Source organism: Mobula birostris, chromosome 3 (assembly GCF_030028105.1).
Source record: "Mobula birostris isolate sMobBir1 chromosome 3, sMobBir1.hap1, whole genome shotgun sequence".
NCBI classification, from domain to species: domain Eukaryota; kingdom Metazoa; phylum Chordata; class Chondrichthyes; order Myliobatiformes; family Myliobatidae; genus Mobula; species Mobula birostris.
The window spans coordinates 79768621-79791394 of NC_092372.1; the positions used below are offsets into that span (position 1 = coordinate 79768621).

Genomic DNA, 22774 nt, shown 5'->3' on the forward strand with positions numbered 1-22774 from the left:
TCTACGGCCTTCAGCTCTAGATTCCTCAGAAAGAGAAAACATCCAGTCAGTATCCACCCCGTCAAGACCACTCAGAATCTCATACCTTTCCGTCATATGAACTGCCCAGGGCTTAGCAGTAAATTAATTGTCTGCTTCTTTGATAGTTCAGTTCAGAGATCTGAGCTTTGTGTGTCTGAACTGCTGGGAGCATCCAAGACAAGTCAAGTTTACTGTAATTTAACTATGTACATGTATACCGTCAAACAAGACGTTTCTCCAAACCAGGATGTAAGGTACTGTAGCACACATAACACACAATAGCTTATGAAGGATAAAAATCTACAGATGAATTATGCATAAAGTGCGTAAATTAAATATTATAAAGTACAAAACAGATTAACCAGTGACACTTTGAATGCAATGCAGCAGGGAGTTCAGAAGCCTCATGGCCTGGGGAAAGAAACTGTTTCTCATCCTGACATTTCTTGTTCTCATGCACTGTAATCTCCTGCCTGATGGTAGAAAGTCAAAGAAGATGCTGGATGGAATACGGAGGGCCCTGTGTGCATAGTGCTCTTGATAAATGTCCCTGATGGAGAAGTCCTGGGCCTTTGTGTCCCTTCATCCACAGCAATCAGTTGAGAAATTGAGTTCAAGACTTGGATGAAAACAGACAGGTGATTAGTGGAAGAATTGCCGAACATCATGTAACCTGCAGTAAAATAAGAACTGACAGAAGCTGTGCACATGGACCCCAAGATCCCTCTGCAAATCAACATCAAGGAAACACTATTAGTAGTGTACTGTCTGTCTCTTTACATTTGATTTCCCAAAAGGCAACAGTTCACATTTGATTGGGTGAAAATCCATCGGCCATTTTTCCACCTCTATCTACAATTGATCTGTAATCGCACTGTAAACTTTATCATGTCTTCTATGCCATCCAACAACCTTTGCAAATTAACTATCCCACCCATCTACATTTTCATCCAAGTCACTTATATATAATCACAAACTGCAAAGGTCCCAGAACAGATCCCTGTGGAACTCCACTAGTCTCTGACTTCTAGCCAGAGTAAGAACCATTAACTACTATCCCGTCTTCTATGGGCAAGCCAATTCTGTATCCAGATGGCCAATTCACCATGCATCTTTTTCTTGTAGAGCAGGGCTTGGCAACCTTTTTGCCTCTGTAGGCCAGATTGTGTATTAATGAGCGGAAGGTGGGCCAGATAAATGCCATGAAAAACTTGAAATATGGGAATTATCTACTTAAATACATCTAGTTATTTTTGGCCTCAAATTCATGAATAACACATGCGAGAAAATCATTTGTGCTTAAGGTTGCCTACCCCTGTTCTAGAGGAACTTTGTCAAGCATCTTACTAAAATCCACATAGACAAGATTCACAACTCAATCTTCATCACCTCCTCAAAAACTTCATCAATTTAACAAGACACAACTTGCCCAGCACAAAGCCATGCTGGCTGTCCATAATTAAACCATGATTTTCCAATTGCCCATAAACCTTAACCCTAAGAATCTCCTCCAGTAACTTCCTTACTATTTACATGAGACTCACCAGTATATAGATTCCAGGATTATTCCTATTTCCCTTCTTTAATAAAAGAACAACAATAACAACTTGCCAGTCCTCTGGGAATTTGCCTGTGACTAGAGAGCTCACGAAGATATTGAGCAGGAACCAGCAATCTCATCTTTTGTCTCTCTCAAAAACCTGAGGGGTATCCTATCTGGGCTGGGAGTTATTTCTTTTAAAAGAAATCTCAAAATGTCCTAGCAAATCAGCACAGTCCATGCTGATCTCCCTCTCCCCCATACCCTTCTCTTTGGCAAATACTGAAACAAAGTACTTCATTAGAACCTCATCCACATCCTCAGTCTCTAAGCACGTTGCCTCCTTTATCCTTGAGTGAGTGGTCCTACCCACTCCCTAGTTATCCCTCTTCAATTAAAATATGTACTGAACCATCCTCACGGTTGAAAAGAAATTACTACTATACTTCAGGCCACTACCTGAACAGCATATGCACACTGATGATTCCTGCTCATACAAGATTCTTCAAAGAAACCAGGTCCCAAAACAATCCTTAGGAAACAAGTCATTCCAACTCTTAGAAATGATCTCATTTCCATTTTGCTCTGTGTAACAGGGCTTTCCAACAAGGATGCAGCTGCACACTCTCCAACTCCTCGATGTTGTCTACATCCAGACCATTGTGTAAACTGGAGATAGTAAGAGTAGCCAGCAGAGATTTCTCAACACAAGAACCCTCCCAGATTTTAAAGGAGTCTTCAGGAGAAAGTTATTGGATGTGAATGACTCCTAAGGCTATTTGATATCTGGGATGTAATAGTCCATGTTTCATTTTTATTTATAGTGTGAGGGTTTGTATTTCCTTTTCCATTATCTGAACGAGCTGCCCGATTGTTTAAACTGGTCTTCAAATCAATATTTCCGACGTCACAGCGTTGTAAAAAGTCAATCAGGTAGATTTAGCACCTTTCTTGCTGGTATACATCTACAAACGTTTGTACATTAACAAAGGTTACTATCAACAGGAACATGCCATGTACAAGTGTTTGTAATATAAGAGTTCATTTTGATCAACTTCTTGCCTCACTCCTCTGGATATATTCACACCTGGATGCCCAAGAAAAGGGAGGCCTTCTGTGACACTGCACACCCCAGAAGGACTAGAATAATGCAATGAAACCAGCCCCACCCAATCCAGGAATCATTTTCACTGTGTTCTCTATTTCAATTAAGTGGTAATAGACAAGTGGTATTGAGTTCAAAGATGCCTTCCAAATTCCCCTCTTATGGTCCATGTGTATCATTACAATAGAAATTTCTAATGATAAAACTACTCCTAAGGAAATAAAAAGCTCCGTAGGTATAAATTGACTTTAGTCTCATCCAATCACAATGGTGCATAATATGACATGGGTCATATGACTGGATAAGTTAACCATATAGAAAGAAGGACGGCATGCTGTCATCTATTTTGCTGCTTTAGAAACCATCCACAAGAATAAAAAACAAAGCCTAAACTTGTGATCAAATGACTGAGTATTTAAGAAACTAGGGGCAAAAAGACAAATCAATTTGTTTTATAGTTAAGTACTTTCTTAATTTTTTTTCTCTTCCACCTCAACTCAGGAAATAAGCCAAACATGTACCTGGAAAACATGGAAACATTATGTGAAACACAACTACAAACAGAGAAGCTTGGGAGCATTTGCTGCTCAGTAGTTAATGTCCGCAATGCAGATAAGAAAATATTGTACAATTATATAGTAGTACATGTCAAACTTAAGTTTTTACTTCTAGTAGGCCAATGTTTTCAAATTATACATTGCAATTCTCTGCTTTGTAAATCAGAGCTAAACAACACAAAAGTTTGAACTTACAATATTGGTAATTGCTAATTGTTTTATTATTGTCATATGCGCCAAGGTACATTGAAAAGCTTTTGTTTGCATGCTAACTAGACAGATCATTTCAAACACAAGTCCACTGAGGTTGCAAAAAACAATGCAGAATACAGTGTTATCGTTGCGAAGTCATTAAAAAAATGACAATTTAAGCATTACCAAAAGTTAATTGATAAGTGGCAATAACTAATAATCCAACTTAAAACAAGGACTCCTTAAATATGAAATAAACTAATGATTAACATCAATGAAAACAAACATATGTCCTAAACATTAGAGGCCTGCTAGCCTACAGCAAGAGAAAAGTCATTTTCTTATTAATGCAAAAAGGAAGTTACCATGATCTTATAGCTTGCTTCATGATAAGATCATATGGCAGTAAAAGAGAATAATGCCTCAGATATTTTTATATAATAGACTGTGAATAGCAGTTTCACTATTAATTTTAAAAAGCCCATCACATCTCCTGAGAAGTGTTCTGCCCATTTTTTCTCTGACCTCTAAATGCAAATCAAGCAGAACTCATGTTACAAGGTACACAATGACCCGATTATACTGGGAAACATCAGAGTAGCATGATCACCCTTAAACAAAAGCAGATTTATCCTCCTTCCTGAAGCTACCAGCTCTTCAGCAGCAGAAGGCTGTCAGCTTACCTTATCCAATTCTCATACTTCAAATCAGCACGAGTAGTGAATTAATTTTCTGGAGATTCCCAGTTGCAAAACTGTGCACAGAATGCCATCGAATTGACAATAGAGGGAAAGAAGGGAGTTAGAAAGTGTCCCATTGTACAGTCTTTGCCATGATGCTTCCACCATCTTGTCCCTTTTACTATAATCATAATCTGTACAACACTGAGATTCATTAATTCTTGTACTTAGGACTTGGGAAAAGACCAGATCTCATACTTACAAGCCATCCATGGATGACAACTATGTTCTACTTTTACAGACGCCTTTCAAGTTGATTTTGTGCACAAATTGGAAAAAAAACACAAAAATACCCAATATGGTAAACAGAATTCCATATTATAGTAACGAATTGTATCAAAAACACCCAAGACTGATAAGCAAGAAGAACTACTAAACAAAAAGAGAGGAAACTAGTTCAGCCAATTAGAGGAACAAACATATGTACACACATTGGACATTTCAAATTTATTAATGTTGTGGGAGCTTGTTTGTCTGTACATAACCCGGGGAAGGCCCTATACAAATATAATGTTGCCAGCCACAGAGCAGATATATATCAACATTAACTTCACTATTCAAGGGACTTTGTAAGCTACCTGGGTGATCACGTAGGTCTGTATCCACATATTGCCTGATATGAACTCGGCACTCCACGTGGCCAATTTGTTAATGTTAAACTAACCAGAAGAAATGTAATAGGCATCCACCTTTCAACAACACTACTTTCACTGAATTCCTCAGCACCAATATCCTAGGAGGGACTCTTTACCAATCAGAAATACCGTAGATGTAACAGCCATTTGGAGGCTGGAATTTTACAGTGAGCAACTCGCCTGCTGACTTCCTAAAGCATTTCCACAAGGCACAATTCAGGCTGGACTGCTGGAGGATCTAAGGTGGGTCAGATGGCCAGGTGCAGATGAAGGGCCTTGACCCAAACACTGACTGTTCAGTTACCTCCACAGATGTTGCCTGATCCACTGAGTTCCTGAAGCATCTTGTGTGCTTCTGCAGATCCAGCATCTGCTGCCTCTTGCATCACAACAATTCAGGCCATGCTAACTGGAGATCTAAAGGAACACCACCACCAATGAACTCCCACCAAGTTACAGATCACCCTAGCTTGGAATTACATTGGCAGTACTTTATCATCATTCGCTCAAAATGCCAGAATTCATATCAAACTTAACTGCAGGACTAGATGTATCACATGGATTACAGTGCTGCTTAATATTTAGGGATGGGTAATAAACACCAGGCTTGCCAACAACATCAAGACCCTGAAAAAATGAATTTAAAGAATTACTTATAAAGCAACAAGCCCGGTAAACTCTGGCTCCAGTACACACCTATTCACTAATTGCAATCACTTAGGACAACAGCACATGATAAAAAGAAATAAAGGGGCTTGTCCAACATCACCTTTCAGCAAATACCTTCCAATCGAGGCATCGTTCTGGAAAAACCGAAGAGCTGATAATTGACTATAGGAGGAAAAAACTGGGGTTCATGACCAGTCCTCATGGTCGGGGGGGGGGGGGGGGTCGGAGGTGGAGAGAGTCAGTAACTTTAAATTCATAGTGTATTCTCAACTAGGATCTGTCCTGGGATCAGCATGCAAGTGTCATTTCAAAGAAGGCACTGCAGCACCTCTACTTCCTTACAAGTTTGCGCAGATTCGGTACGGCATCTAAAACTTTGACAAACTTCCATCGGTGCACAGTGCAGAGTATCCTGACTGGTTGCATCACAGCCTGGTATAGAAACACCAATCCTCAAGAATGGAAAAGCCTACAAAGAGCGGTAGACACAGCCCATTCCATCACAGTAAAAGTCCTCCCCACCACTGAGCACGTCTGCAAGGAACACTGCCACAAGAAAGCAGTCTCCATCATCAAGGAGCCCCACCATCCAGGCCATGCCCTCTTCTCACTGTTGCCATCAGGAAGGAGGTACAAGAGATTTGGGTCCCGCACCACCAGGTTCAGGGACAGCTATTACCCAACAACCATCAGTCTCCTGAACCAGCATGGATAACTTCACTCGCCTCAATACTGAACTGATTGCTGAACACAACCTATGGACTCAACTTCAAGGACTCTACATTACATGCTCTCAGTATTATTTTTTTTTATTTGCTCTGTCTGACTTCCTTTGCACATTGCTTTCATGTCAGTCTTTGTGTGTAATTTTTCATTGATTCTATTGTATTTCTACTGTGAATGCCTGCAAGAAAATTCATCTCAGGGCGACATATTCGCACTTTGATAACAAATTTACTTTGAGCTTTGAAAATGGAGATCCAAAGATGCTTGAGAAACTTCACACCATCCGGATCAAAGCAGCCCCTCTGACTGACAACCGGTCCGTCAGATTAAGCATCTGTCCCTTCAACACTTACAGGCTGTGTTGTTGTTTCTTAGCTAGACAGCTCCAAAAGCACCTTGGTCAATCTCTTCTGCACCCTCACCAACAGCATCCAGATCTTTCCAGTAATGTGGCAACCAGAACTAGACACAATATTCTCAGCGTTTTATACTGCTGCAACATGTGAGAGAAGCTTAATTGCAAGAACTGAAGTTATCCTAGACGGGGGCTCACTACTGGTAGCTTGTCAGATAAATTACACACAAATACAATAAATTCTAGTCATGTCAATCGTGCCAACATCCTATGAATTCACATGGGGGGAAAAAAACAGCTAAAAAGCTTTTCTGGTCCTCTTTCCCTTCACTCCTGCCTTCACTCCTGCCTTCTCTGCTTCCTATCTTGTACGCTATTTTTTGCACCCATTTAATGTGCGGCATTTGAATGAAAAATCTGTGTTCCACCACTGCTTCCCAGAAATAGATGGAAAGAAGCTTCTCTTAAAAAGTACATATTAAGTGAAAACTAAAAAAACCTTCTCAGTTAAGTCTTACAACACCTCCCTTGTATTTAGTAGCTCCATTAAAGTTAGAGTACAAAGATCTACACAAATTCACAGTGAGAAAAGAGCTGGGATGAGGATCGAAGGTATCACCGGAGAATGAGAATTTAGAAAGTCTGTAGGAGGACAGACCTGAAATTGGACAGATAAATGTAAGATTAGTATTGCAGTGTGTGGAAACAAAGAGGCTGAAGCACTCACAATTGATGATGAGGCACAAACCTTCATACCTGTGCCACTGTGCCTGCTTTTCAAAGCAGTCAGTCATTCAACGAATCCCTCATTATGATCATACCTATGCCTTCTCTGCTCTGAGAATATCTTCCAACTTCTCCAGCTTAACCACCATCTTCACCCCCCCCCCCGCTCCATGTAATGGAATAGATAAGACAGACTGAAAGGGGTAGGGTTCATAAAGCAATGAAGGAATGAGATAGGTCCCAGTAAAAAAAAGGAGAGGAGACACAGAGTAGGATCTGAAATTAATCCACTAAGCAATCTATGAACAAAACAGTAACTGGAGCAAGTGTCCACTGAAGTGAACAAGATGGTGTTACATTTTCCAGCAGCAATGCAAACAAAGGAGAAGCTGAGATAATGTTAAGAAAAAGCAGTGTTTCAGGGTAAAGAAATGTAAAACCAGAGGTAACTTCTGATCCTTCTTCAGCTTAGGGAAGAATTATATTTGGCTTCTGAGCTTGGCCCTTATGTCAGCTGATATCAAATGGGGCATTCCTTCCTGAAACAAATTTCAGTCCAGTTAAAATTCCAATAAATACATCCATCTTTCCTAAAGTTTGGTGACACATCTTGCTACCCACTTGCCTATTAAGATTACATCCTCACCCATGTTTTTGGTTTTAGTAGTTCTCTGCAACCCTCTAAATTTACATATATCCTTATATAAGTATTCATCGGAGATGAAAGACTGTAAATTGAACAGGAAGCTAATGCATGCAAACTGCAATTCCCTTACAAGCAGGGTTAGGTTTCCTTTATTCAGCAACTTTGCTGTTGATGCCGTAACGGTTTTTTTTAAATGCACTACTTTCAGAAAGATAAGCTGCTGCTTATAAACTGTTGCTGTCAAAATGAACCAATCGGAACACTTCGGATTATCTGCTTTTTAGTTACAGATCCGAAACAATGCAAGATTACGACTAATAAACATAAAGCTACCTGTAACTTGTGGGGAGAATACTGAAACAACCCCTTCCTCTTCTTACATGCAGTTATGCAAGTCACTGGTTAGGCCACACTTGGAAGTTTTGTGTACAGTCTTGGTCATCCTGTTATAGTAAAGACATTGCCAAGCTGGAGAGGATGCAGAACAGATTTATGACAACACTGTCTGAACTAAGGCCTGAGTTAATAGGGAGAGGATGGCCATGCTGGCTCATTATTCCCTGGACCACAGGAGAACGAGGGGTAACCTCACTGAAATTTATAAAATGAGAGGTATGGATGGTCAGGGTCCAAAGCTAGAGGTCACAGATACGAGATGAGGGGAGAGATTTAAAAGAGACCCAAGAGACAACTTCTTTTCACAGTAAGCATCTGCAATGAGCTGCCAGAGGAAGTGGTTGAGACAGGTACAAATGTGACATTTAAAGAAACATTTGAATAGGTAAATAGAGGGGAAGGGCTTGGAGGGTTATGGGCCAAACACAAGCAACTGGGACTGGCAAGGAGAAGGTGGTGTTTGCCAAGGACCTATTGGGCCAAGGACCTGTTTCCATGCTGTATTGCTCTAGACGACTCTCTGATCTTGTACAAAAAGCAACTATCTGATCTATTCTTTTGGGAATGGTAAATTTCACAGTGGGAAACATTCTGGATCCAGATAATTTGTTCCAATTTGGCAAGCAGCAGTTACAATCTTTTCTATCATTTTGCCAAAAGGCTGATAGCTCCACTGGTAGGCACATGTGATAATAATACAAAATAACAATGATATAAATCATTTTAACTTTGAACTATAAATAACCCTGATTGTTCCTCTGAGCATTGCAGTAACCTAAAGCTTGTTCCAAAGTTTCTGAAAAGCAAAAGATATTCGAGTCTTGGATTGAGGAATTCTGTGCACAGGCTTCTGAAAGAGACAGCAATAAATCACCTCACTGGGGCTTATTATATAAAAAATAGGCTTTATTAATATTCTTAAATAATAATTCAAATAATCATAATGCCAACATAATACACCTTCATGACCTTACAGGTCTGCATTTCAATTCTAAGTCTTAAACATCATGCAAGAATATCAATACATCAACTGTTAACTTGTCTCATTTTGAAACTACACTGTATCATAAGACACATTTCCACTTGCTTCAGAACTACCTTGCAATGAAGTCCAGAACTTCAGAAGATGAACCAACTGACAAGAAGTGCTGTGAACTTCCTGTATTGCCACTCAAGCCTTCTCTTTCAGTCCCCTTTATATTGTAATGCTTACTCCAAATCAACCAGCTATATAAAAAACAAAACCTGTCTCAGCACTGATCCTTGATAACATACTTCCTAACACTTCTTCAATCCTAGAAATGCCTGTTAATCCTAACTGGTTCATAGAACAGTCACAGCACAGAAAGAGGGTATTGACCCACTAAGCTCATGGTCTATTTCTCAGAAGAGCACTTCTCAGTCTCATTTACCATTTTTTTCCTATTCAGCCTTATCCAACTCTTTTTTTGGATGGTACAATTTTATCCTTCTACCACAATCCTTTCACACAGAGCATTCTTAACCTTAATCAATCACATGAAATTCTTGTTTCCCATTTCTCAGTCTTTCTAAAAATTGAAGTTTCTCTTCATGCAAGTTGCTTAGACATTAATGCCCATGAACATTTTTTCAAATATATCGCATTGTTTCATTTACAATCTGTTCTGTTTTTAAATGAACCTCCCTTTTCCTCCTATCCATTCTCTATTTCCTCTTTTGTGATAATTTTGATACCTTTGCAATATCCCTTTCATACTCCTCTTTTGATAGCTCTTACTAGAGGTCCAAGTGAAATTTCTTCACAAATACAGCAGTACGTAACAAAGATACTGAGTTTACATGGAGTATGTTTGGCAAATAAGCACCACAAAAAGTTGTTGTTCTTTTTTTAAATACACATCCAAGAATATTCAGCCTGTGCAGGAAAGTTGTTCTCACATGAAAGATCAGCAGAGCAGCAAGGAAAATGAAATGGTCTACTATTGTTCTACTTCTTATGCTATGTTAGGTAACCTTGATAACTCTACCAGTTGCCAGGATTTGTCCTATTTGCGTCTATTGGTGTGCCATTTTCTCTCAATTAGTTTCCTTGCCTCATTAGTCATCTTTGGATGTTTTTTGGCAAGCAGAGAACATGCCCTCAGAAATATGCATCAGATGGCATTAAATGATCATTTTCTGTAGCTTCCAATAATCCATCATAAATCTTCATCCCATTAACTGTCGATAGTCTGTCTACCTTTATTAATCAATTTTCTGTACTCAATACTGCATTTTATCTAAAACTACCTCGCTAAAATTTCCTAGTAAGCCAATACAGAAGTTCTACTGAAAATACTCTTCTACTACATTCATAAAATTCTTTGGAGTTTGTACATTCTCCCCATGAGAACGTGGGTTTCCTCCAGGTGCTCCAGTTCCTCCCACAGTCCAAAAATGTACCAGTTGGTAGGTTAATTGCTTATTGTAAATTGTCCTGTGATTTGGCTAGGGTTAAATTGGGGGTTGCTGGGTGGCGCAATTCGAAGGGCTAGAAGGGCCTATTCCACACTGTATCTCAATAAATAAATAAGTTTATCTCAACAGCATGAAGAAAGTTTCAAACTTTCACTTTCTCACTTTCAAACAACCCACTCCAGTTTTCCTTGATTTGCCCATGCCTTTCTTAAAACCAACTAATCAACTCCCAAACTACAGAATCCAGGGGTTTGTTTGTGACCAATGTTAGAGCAAAAGACTTCAAAGTTGCCCAGTTTTTGCTCCTCTCCTTTTTTGAATACACGTGTTCTGTTAATTAATGGTTCTTAATACATGTGTCCTGTTAATTAATGTTTTACATTATACACATTTTGAAGAAATTCAGGACTCAAAACAGAAGCAGAGCAACTACTATTTGATTTCCAATTTTGTTCAGCAAGATGCTCTTCCACCTCAGCCCCAGCCAAACAACCCCAGTTTACCATGCAACATTCTTAGAACAAATTCTTATCCTTAGTTGTCTTTACTTTCCTCTGGGAGAGATTTTGGCACAGTAGCAGTTCAACCAGGCTACTGTATGAAAGAGAGCTACTGCAGCCTCTTCCACTTCTGGCAGACCACAGTTTGTGCAGCGTCAGAGCTGTGTGTAAGACATGGCTATAAGCAGCACTGGGGCCCCACAGGGGACTGCATTGACTCCTTTCCTGTTTACTCTGTATTCCTCGGACTTTACACACCAAGTCATGTCATCTACAGAAATTCCCTGACGACTCAGTAATAGTTGGGTGTATAAAGGGAGGACAGGAGGATGAATACAAGGCCCGGGTGGAGGACTTTGTCAAATGGTGCAAGTTGAATAATCTGCAGCTCAACAATAGTAAAACAAAGGAGATGGTGATGGACTTTAAGAAGACTAAGCCTGCACTGCTCCCTGTTACTTTTGATGGTGAGGACGTGGACATGGTGAGGACCTACAAGTACCTGGGATGCACCTGGATGACAGACTTGAGTGGAGCACTAACACAGAGGCTGTGTACAAGAAGGGCCAGAGTTTCTCTACTTCCTGAGGAGACTGAGGTCCTTTGAAGTATGCAGGCCTCTCCTTCACATGTTCTACCAGTTTGTTGTTGCCAGTGCAATCTTCTACACAGTGGTGTGTTGGGGCAATGGCATCAACACAGGTGATGCCAACAGTCTCAATAAACTGATTAGAAAGGCTGGTTCTGTTATGGGAGTCAAACTGGACACACTGGAGGCTGTGATAGACCAAAGGACCCTATGGAAAATCCTGGCAATTCTGGACAATGTTTCTCACCCTCTGCATGCCACCTTGGCCAAACAGAGGAGCACTTTTAGCAATAGACCAAGATATTTGTGCTGCTCTAAAGAGTGCTATATGAGGTCATTCTTACCTTCAGTATTAGGCTCTATAATGAGTCAGGCTATAGCTGAGAAAATGATGACCTGCTTGAGGTAACTTTTATTCTTTCTTACTACTCTTCTAATATTTGTGTATCTGTGCACTTATAATGCTACTGTGACACTGCAATTACCTTTGGGATCAATAAAGTATCTATCTATCTTCCCAACTGCTGGTCTATAACCAATGCGTATGGGGGCGGGGGGGGGAGGTTAACAACTCTTTAAGTGCTCGACATCCTTTAAATGTGATGTGGGTTTCTGCTTCCACCACTCATCCACACAGCGAGTTACCAGCACCACACTTATGTTCTGGTGATCGTGAACAGGAGGCAATGAAAGCCGCTTGTGTCTGCCTGAATAATGCCACTGCCACCAACACTTAAACCCAGGACGATCTGGTGCTTCCGAGAACTGGACCTTTTATATCCATCTTCTCTTTAATCCTAAACCTACTAATCAATTTAAATCCACATCCTCTAGATATCAATCTCTTAGCCAACAAAAACATGGCCTTCCTATTTCTGCTGTCCAGAATTTTGCACCACTAAAAAATCCCTAACCCTTAGTTCCTCCCTGACTCCCAACACCTTCCTTTTAAAATCATCTACCATCCCATTTTTGAAAACAAACTCTATTTGGTAACTCTCAATATTCTCACTCCAGTCTTTGCAAACTTCCTCTGGGTACTCTGATACTAGCATTATTCTTGCTCTGGTATGATGACAGCAGTGGTACACATTAATTGTGGCCAAATTAGACTTTCATATACATATACATGTTGAGCACCCCTTACGCAGAAGGCCTGGGGCTGAAAGTGCTTTGGATTTTAGAATATTTAATGAGATAGCTTGGGATCACTATCATTTCCGACTCTGAATTTATGCGCTACTTGTTTATATGTACTTAACAGTAAAAATTATTACATACCATTAATATAATGAAAGTACAACACATACAGGGTAACAAAAGCAGCACTGCAGCATCGGGAGATTACCTGAATCAGCTGTTGAACAGCAACAAAAAAAAAATGGCATGCTTTCAGTTTCCACCTATGATGCCCTGTTTTGATTAAAAGATAACAGTACACTGTACTTATATTTTACTTTTTTTTTAAGGTTTTATGTAAGGTATAAACACATTCAGCATTGTAGACTTGTTCTGATGTTAAAGTTTTCATCAGCGATGATCTTCACAAACTCATCAATGAACTGCTGCTTGGTGATCAGCAGACACTTTAATTTTTAAAAATTTAATGCACAACTTTTCTTAAATTTCTGCAAAAAGCCTGAATATTCACAACTACCTTCAATTTTCAGTTATCGTGATAGATCTTTGTTTACTTCATGATCAGCGGCATATGTTCACTCTGATGCTAACACATCCACTCTTTCAATACACGATCACAATCTTCATTTTTTGCTTTATGAAGTGTTTTTCTATTTGTTTTAAAACTAATCTCTTCATTACATATGTGAGGTCACTTCTCAGAACGGTCTGGTGCATGTAGACTTGAGCAATACCTGGGAACCTTCCCTGTGCCCTAGGGAATTTTCCATTCGCAACGTCAGATCAATGGATTTTGGAGGTTTTCAGATTTTGTAAATTCGGGTAAGGGGTACTCAAACAGTATTTCTAACATGACCTCTCTACTATTCTATTCATTACCTCACACATAACACACATCCCATGTTCCATTTTAATTACCTCCCATAGCTTTCCCCCTGCCAGACACAAGCAGTCTAGGATCCCTACATTTCCTGGAATCCCCATCCTTTATCATGCATTCCCTCAGATTGATGAAAATGTAATTCCTCCGCACTCAAGGCCAGCCGGATGTGTAACAAAGAGCATCCATGGATGGCAGGCTAGCAAGCACTGTGGTTGAGAACCAGCAAGGATGACAGGGTCAGTGGAAACCCCCATGTCAGTGGATTCCGGGATCAAATGTCCCTGAAAGCAGAGGACGAAGGGCTGGGGACACCCTATAAACACTAGTCAGGGAGTCCAGAATTCATGGACTGGAGTTCTGGGTCCTGCCACTGGATAGTCCTGGGGTCAATATTAAAGTTTGAAACCCGAAGGTCGATCATAAGCCTGGAAGTTGAAGTCTGATGGTTGAGGTCCTGGGCCAATGGGTCTGAAAATCCACTGGGGAAAGGCCTATTTGTCCACAAATCCACTGGAGGCCAGTCCCAGGGTCGGAGAACTGTCTGTCTGGGTGTATGGGCAGAAGGAAAGGGGTTTGTTTCGCTGTTATTTTGTTAGTGTTGTGTTCCCTGTTGTTCTGCCAAGCATTGTGGACACGATATACTGGCACTGGAATGTACGATGGCTACGTGCGTCCTGCCCACATCACATCCTTAGGTTGTGCTGTTTGTTAACACAAATGACATAGTTCACTTGTTGTTTCCATGTACATATGATAAATAAATGCATCTGAATCTTCACACAAAAGGATGGCTGTATCTTGATTGTTTGTGATCTATAAATAATGTAGATGAACAGGATTTGGAGTATTGTGTGCGGCTCTGGTCCTGCATTACAAGAAGGGTGTGCAGGCTTTGGGGAGGGTGCAGAACAAGCTCACCAGTGCACCATCGACAAGAAAAGGTTGATAAATTTGGTCTGTTTTCCCCCAACAAATTGATACAGTGCATAACATAGTGAAGGGATTAGCTAAGTGTGGATAGTTACAGTCTTTTTTTTTACCAGGATGTTAACGTCAAAAACTAGTGGGTGTAGGTTTAAATTGAGAGGAGAAACACTTAAAGAGGATTTATGAGACAAGTTTTTATTTACACAGAGAGGCTGGTACCTGGAAGGGACTGCCAGAGAGATGGTGGAAGCAGATACGAGAGCAATGTTTAACAGACTTTAGAGAGGCACTAATAGGACTAGACAGACGAGACACAGTGAGTATGCCCCCAAAGGCAGAGAACTCCAGAACAAGAGTCCACAGCCTCAGGATACCTCTTAGAACAGAAATTAAGATAAATCCCTTCACCCAAAGAGTAGTGATTCTTAGCCATAGACAACATTGAAGATTACGTCATTAAATACACTCAGGAAGTAGATAGGATTCAAGGAATACAGACAGAAGATAGGATACTTAGCTATAATATTCATTGGTGGAGCAGGTACAAAAGGACTGAATGACCTACTCCTGCTACCATCTTTCTACATTACATCTCCCATTCAGCATCAAATGATCCCAATATCATTATTATGCTTTCCATTTTAATATATTTTCATTTTTATTATTCAATTACATTTTATATCTGTTAATGAACCTCTTTTGGCCCAGTAAAAATATTTATATTGCACTCTGTCACATTTTCAATCCTGGACGTCTGGCTAGTTTTCCTGCCCAACTAACCTGGTCCAGATGTCTTCTCTTTGTGCACTGAACTTCCTAAATCCAATCAATCACATTTTATGATAATTCTTCCAAAGACTCTACATATTTCCCCAAGTTCCCATCCATTATCTGTAAAATTTTATTACCCAAAATTACATCCAACATAACCTTAAATTTTTGGGAGGCTAGAAGCATTTGGATCCCGGAAACATTTTTACATGCTTTCCAAAACTACGAAGCCATGTCACCCTACCAAGCTCCCATGCCTTTTCACTACATTTATTACGTATTCTGGCCTGCCTTGGGTAACATCAGGCAAATACTACTTTCAAGTCTCCATGAACTCTCTCCAGATTTCCTACCAACACAACCTAAATTCAGCCCCTTATCAGACACTAAAAACAATTCCATCTACCTCTGTTTTACATTAAAACCCAACATTTCTAGTATGTTGCTCTATCCAAAAGTTTTCGGGTAATGGCAATATAACTTCCCTCTTCTGTAACTTGTGTAATTAAACCTAGTTTTATTTGAAATGTTTATAAATCAATGTAGCATTTATTCCGGCTCCAACTTGTGGGATTGTGGACATTCTTTTTCATGGTTTCCTCTATTGTTTTTCAGTCTTTGCACCTACTAACCAATGTTTTGATGGAAGATGGAAGGCTTGATTTGGTGGGCCCACGCATGCTGTAGGCAATGGTTTCAACTCTCACTTCTCAGGTACAATTCAGGAAATACAAAACGCAGTGCTGAATAGTTGCTGGTGTCTTATAATTGGTGATATTGGATTAGCTGGAGAAGATTCCTTGATATCGTTTGCAGAACAATCAGGCCAGCATTCCCAGTGTCGAGCTCAATATTCACCCCATGTATATCACAAAATGGATCAGCTCATTATCAAATTAATAATCATCTCTGTGTATTGGACCTTGCTGACTGAAGATTGAGCTTGTGCTGACCATAAAGTGCCTATTTACACTCAGACCCTGCATAGCGCTAAACAGCAGAGCACTGACTACAACGCGGTCATTCAATTCTTTTAACACTTAAAGCTTCTCAGCAGCAGCCACCATTACAGTAAGCATTCAATCAGCCAATGGGAGCACTTTGCATGTGCTCTGAGCCAATCACGTATTAGCTCACACTCTGCCTCCCTGCGTGTGTAAATGTTCTTGCTCCCCGCCAATTTATTCCATTTTTTTCTACCCATAACGTCTGGAAAATGGCCTGCAACTTTCAGTGAGGGTAGTGTATCCAAGGTATCTAAGGAAAGCATTAGCATGGATGTGAAACTGCAAACGATATGGCGTTTGGAAGCTGGTGAGCATCAGGTGGGTGCTGCAGCTTCTTTGAAATTGGCTGCATCGACAATCAGAACAATTATAAAAAATGCAGACAAAATAAAAGCTTCTGCAATGATGACCTCAAAGTTATCATCAACAAAGGTGACTCATTCAGTATCGGGATGGATGACCAAACACAACAAGCCAGTAAATAATAATGGACAAGGCAAGAAGCACCTTCAATCATTTTCAAGAAAAAAAAGATACGTCTGTAACATTCAGACAGTAAAGGTTGGTTTGATAGATTTAAACAGTGCAGTGACCTCCTTAGCATGAATAAAGTGTGGTAGAAGCTATGGCCAGAGGCATGCAACGACATCCTAGGATTTCAGGCAGAACCAGTCATCCAGTACATCTTTGAATTGGCCAATGAAGCTGGATTAAAGGATGTTAATGATGGCGATATTGAAGAGTTACTGCATTCTGATGGTGAAAGCCTTAAAGCGAAGAGCGTCGAGAAATGGCAGAGCAATGCATCCTGGGTAAATCTGAGGACACGGATGGAGAAGAGGAAACACCATCAAGAAACGTCACCACAAAATTCCTCAGCACCAGCATCACCACGATCACACAAATCATGGACCAGTTCATCGATAATGACCCTGACTGGGAGCGAAGCGACAAGGCAAAGAGAGGTGTTCTCGGCATCATTTCCTGCTACTGAGAACTGCTTTGTGAGAGGAAACTTTAAAAAAAAGCAGTCAAATCTTGACACCTACTTAGAGAAGCCAAAGTTAGAGGAAGACCCACAGTCTGGTCCCTGCTATGAGATGTAACCATCACCCGCTTCCCTCTGCTGCTGTTGCGAGCCCCTGTTGCTGCTCCACTGACGTACAGGTTAGACCTATTTGTGTGTTTGTTACTCCACAAATTACATTGTATACATAAAATAGTATACCAGATATCTTGGTTTGATTTTTCTTCTCAGGTACACATCCATTTACATAATGCTATAATGACCCCACATGACACTGATTTACATAGTGCTCCAACTCCAAGGAATGCATCCTCAGTGGAAAGTGGGGTCTGAGTGTATACTAATCCTAAAATAATCCCTTTTCATTGCCCCCACTATTCCCATCAATTCCCTGCAGATTCTACCACTCACCTGCAAATCAGGGATAACTTGCAATAGCCAAGCAATCCTACGAAACAGTGCAGCTTAGGGACGTGGAAGAAAACCAGAGCATCCGGAGGAAAGCTGCACAGTCACAGGGAGAACGTGCAAGTACCATAGCAACGGAGGTCAAGACTGAACTGGGCCGGGTCACTGGACCCGAGAAGCAGCAGCTCTAATAGTTGTGTCACTCTAAGAATCGACACATTTAACTTTTCTGTTGGTTCCAACGGCCTTCTTCTCAATAAGCAGTCCCGCAGGATTAAAGACTGTTTGTGTCTACTCCAGTTTTGCAAGTTCCAAGGTGAGGCAAACATAGGAACTGCCAGCTCATTCACAAACGGGGCAGGAATGTGTAAGGTGGTGGTACACTTCTTCTACAGTTTACGTAGGCCTATAATGCATTTTCGGTTCAGGACCTCATGACTCTCAACTGGTCCTGCTCCACTTGAAGCAGTTGCAAGCCAGATCTGGAGAAATCAGTGGGCAGTCAAGGAGGCTTTGAGTTTTCTCCTCTGTACACCTTGTAAATCTGCTCCCATGATGGAGCTCAGAATAAAGTGCCATGTTTGAGCACGCAAATGACATAATCTACCCACCAAGGCTGGCTGAGCATAACTCGGGCCGGTCACAGCTGTCAGTGAGTTTTCAACTTCCTGCTCTCCCTCCCTTCACCATCTCCTCTCCATTTTCTCCTGGACCACTGCCTCAGGTGCTTGTTAAGTTGTTCCTTTTCTCTTGAATAAAGGTGGCTTTTCCAAACGATGAACAGTTACTACTTGCGAACGATTAGCTCCTTAATCTTCTGTCCTCTGTCACTTAAGTAGTCCTAGTTCTTTTCAGTCAAGTAGCTAACTGCTACCAATAAAGGCGCCTTATTGGTGCCAATAACAAGGGACTTCAGGGCATCCCATAAGCTGTGGATATTTTGGGGTCCCTGTAGACTGGGAATTCACAGGCTCTGAGAAGAACCAGCTTTGTGGGGTCCTTAAGAGTTTGGGCATTGATGTTCTCATAAAAACAATGATGTTTTGGGGCCAGACTGATGGAGATAACAGCAGATAAGTATGGACGGTCCAGCATTCACAACTGTCTGTCATGCTAAAGGGACAATAGCTTGCAGGAATAATGGCATAATCTACCAGTGATTCCAACATGTGCTATAAGCATGATTATTGACTGGTATCCCTTTCTTTTCTGGAAGTAATCCAACCTTTAAATGGTTAGTGATTTGCAAGTTTGCAATTTTGCTAGAATTGCCATTCAGGTAATCATGGTTCAAAATAAGGGTATGTACACTTCATTTCAAAACAAGAGTATGAACACTTTATTTCATTCTCAGCTGACAGAAAGAAGTCAAGTACTACGCCAGGCTGTCAATCCACATTGTTATTCTCTAGCTGTCAAAGAAAGGAAACTGCCAAAATTTAAACCTCATCCACAGAGCCTTATTTTTAATTCCACGGAACAAAACACACTACCTGTTATATAATAAAACTTCAAAGTATCACACAAAAACATCAAACAAAAATTAGCACCAATAGCTTGGATCTGGAATTTTCTCATCCCTCAGACTTTCAACGTAATGAGTGTCTTTTCTAACAGGAAATAACAAAAATAATTATCAAAGTATCTATCAACTAAAACAATCACAAACAACTTCTGGCACACAACTCATGCTTTCAGGCAAAATGTTTGGGATTATCAAATACAACTCACAACCAGATATGCCTTGCTATCATAGGAACGACTTACCAATCTTTTTTCCATATTCTTTTCTGACAAAAGTCTGCTGATGACAAATATGAAAATCACCACCTACACTATTAGGGAAGTGAGTTTCAGATTTCTGGTCCTCACTGCAGGACAAGATACTCCCTGATTATTTTCACTTATGGTCAACCTACTACACAAATAAATCATTTTGTCCTGGGTTCCCACTCCAGCAAATAATTTAACTATTCTTATCATTTGCAGCATCTCAATTGGATCCCAGTTCAAATCGCCAAAACTAAAGGGAATATCTCCGAATCTCCGAACTTACTGTAAAAAAATAAACTGCTGATATTCTACAAGGCCTAAGCATGATGCCAAGGCACTACGTATCTCAACTCTAAATCTTTCACTTCTAAATTTCTAGCTCCCACGTTCAAGGACAAAATTGCACCTTTTCAATCATGACGAGTAGTATTTTCGTGATCTTGCACAATGGTATAATTTTGTCTACCCCACAGTAAACGTTGTCATCGTTCAGAAAGTATGCCCGATGTTTTTTCTCTTAGGCAAAGTAGTTCATTCAATTTTCTAGTCAACACAATCTGCCTTGCCTGTGCTGTGTCCCATTAAGTACACATTACATTTTGAGCAACACACAATAAAAACTCAACAGGTTAGGCAGCACGAGGAAATCTGCAGATGCTGCTAATTCAAGCAACACACACAAAAAATGCTGCTGAATGCAGCAGGCCAGGCAGCATCGATAGGAAGAGGTACAGTCGACGTTTCGAGCAGAGACCCTTCGTCAGGACTAACTGAAAGAAGGGAGAGTAAGAGATTTGAAAGAAGGGAGAGTAAGAGATTTGAAAGTGGGAGGGGGAGGGGGAGATCCGAAATAATAGGAGAAGACAGGAGGGGGGGGGAGGATGGAGCTAGGAGTTGGAAAGTTGATTGGCAAAAGGGATACAAGGCTGGAGAAGGGAGAGGATCACGGGACGGGAAGCATCTATAAAGGGAGATGAAGGGTTATCGGTTATTTCCTCCCATAGATACCACCTGTCCTGCCGAGTCCCTCGATCATTTTTTGTGTTATGCTCCAGATTTCGGCAGTCGGCAGTCTTTCTTTTGTGTACACATTCATTTCAACCAAGTTGTTTTAATTAAAGAAGGCCCAAAATGTAAAGCTCAGCCCCCAACATGCAGTTTAAAGAGTCCTATGATCCAATGTAATAAAAAGGAATTCAACTTATTCCGTGGCAAATAGGCGTAATCAAAATGTACCGGACAACACTGTTAAATGGACCGTTGAGGGCGTCACCATTCACTTTGAAAATCATAATAGAATTTAACATACAGGACTCTGGCAATTAATCTATTTGTTTTCTTCATTAGAGTAGGCTAAAACAAACAATTGCGCCTCCAGGGAGACAACTGATGTTGTAAAATAACATAACCTAGTTTAGAGTTTACCTGTAGTAATGTCTGGATTTCCGGCTGCAGGCTGTGTGAATTCTTTGGCGTTTGAGTCCGCTGGAGATCCGGCTCCAGAGGTGAGGCATGCAGCGGGAATGCAGAAACTAATCCAGATCAGAGACAGCAACACGCTCCGGCTCCAATCCATCCTCCACTTCACTGCCGACACAGCCTTCAACTCTAGAAAGACTAACGTGCAAATAAAAGGCCCTCAGTATCAAAACATGAAATTCTCTGGGGAGTATATTAATTATGTCCGGTAAGCAGATGGCGTTTGTGACTAGTTACAAACATTGGAGCGTGAAACTGCAACAACTACGCAAGTGGCCACTGGATGGAACGTGGCTCCGCTGCGTGATAATTACTCGAATGTCTGCCGAAGCTTTACCGAGCTTCACAACAATATTACAAAGGGGGTTCAAGAATTATCAAGGCTCCCGACGCGTGCTCCGGCTTCCCGTATGCAACATGACAAGCAGCCGGAGACAAAAAGACGTTTCCATTCAGTATGAGCGGTGAAACATTTATCGGCCGATTTTATTGAAGATCCAGTTCAATGGATAGGAAACTTTCAACAAAACTGATTAATTGTTTTTAAAAACTTCCTATAAAGTAAAACAAAACAAATGCTCCTCACCTTAAAAAGACCGATCTCCGGCTTATATCTAATTTATTCTCACTTGGTAACTTTAAATATATATCTTCATCCGTAGAGTTAAACAGAAAAGCATCGATTCACAGAGTAAAGACCCCAATTTCCTGCTAGCAAGTCTGGTTCCCCAGCAGGGATCTGAAGTCGCAGTCAGTAAGCTCAGTTAGTTAACTGCAGGAAACTGCTCACACCCTCTGAGCTGCATTCTGCAATCCCCCACACAGCATCTCTGCAAACAGCGTCTCGCTGCCTTCGCCCTCAGCACAACCATCTGACAAGTAAGTTTTTTCTCCCTCCCATCCCCGGCTTCTCTACTTTTCATATCCGATTTCTTTTGAGTTGAAGTGTTGGCGGGGGGGGGAAGTCACCATGCAAATAACATGACATCACCATCGTTCGAGCGCGTTTGCGTGACGCTGGGAAGAGCTGTTTGAGCACACTTTAAACTTTATTTTAAAGTATATCCTTCCCGTTGCAACGCCGTTGTTCTGTTTTAGTTTTTTCTCTCGGTGGTTAATGAAGTTAAAGAGCGCCTCAGTTCCCCAACCTAGTGCACGGCCCCTTTTTAACTTTACATCAGGCTTTAGGTGTGCGGGTTTCAGTAGAAAGTTTGGTTTCATTTCAGCTTTCCTCAGGCACCTGCTTTGCGCGTTTCCGAGAAAAGCTGGCTCACAACGCGCGCGCCCAAAGCTCCGTGGGCGGGGCGTCCCCCTCGGTCTTCGGTACTTCTGCCGCTTGTCATTGGTCGACTGGTCGCAACATGGCAGCGTTTCATTGGCGCTGCTGCTGCCGGTCACTGTCCTGGAAACGGTACAGTAAATGTCTCCACTTGGAGGAGGATCTGTCTTGTTCCGGCGCCTAGCTCGGTTACTTGAAATTCATTACCATTTCCTGCTGGTGATTCATGACTTTTCCAAATATT

General features: G+C 40.9%; 1 protein-coding gene across 4 annotated transcripts in view; it reads right to left on the bottom strand.

Annotated features, from left to right (window-relative positions):
• stim2b (stromal interaction molecule 2b) overlaps window positions 1-22212 on the bottom strand; it is a 156484-nt gene extending 134272 nt beyond the window's left edge. The window contains exons 1-2 of one of the 4 annotated variants that reach the window (XM_072252920.1): window positions 21838-22207; window positions 21198-21389 (exon numbers count right to left, since the gene is read on the bottom strand). In XM_072252920.1, coding sequence (XP_072109021.1) covers window positions 21198-21348 — 151 coding nt within the window. In that variant the 5' untranslated portion in view covers window positions 21349-21389; window positions 21838-22207. Of the gene's footprint in view, window positions 1-21197; window positions 21390-21837 lie in introns of those variants that run through there. The other 3 variants (XM_072252919.1, XM_072252923.1, XM_072252921.1) reach the window with 3 other exon arrangements.
• Between the last annotated feature and the right edge of the window lie 562 nt (window positions 22213-22774).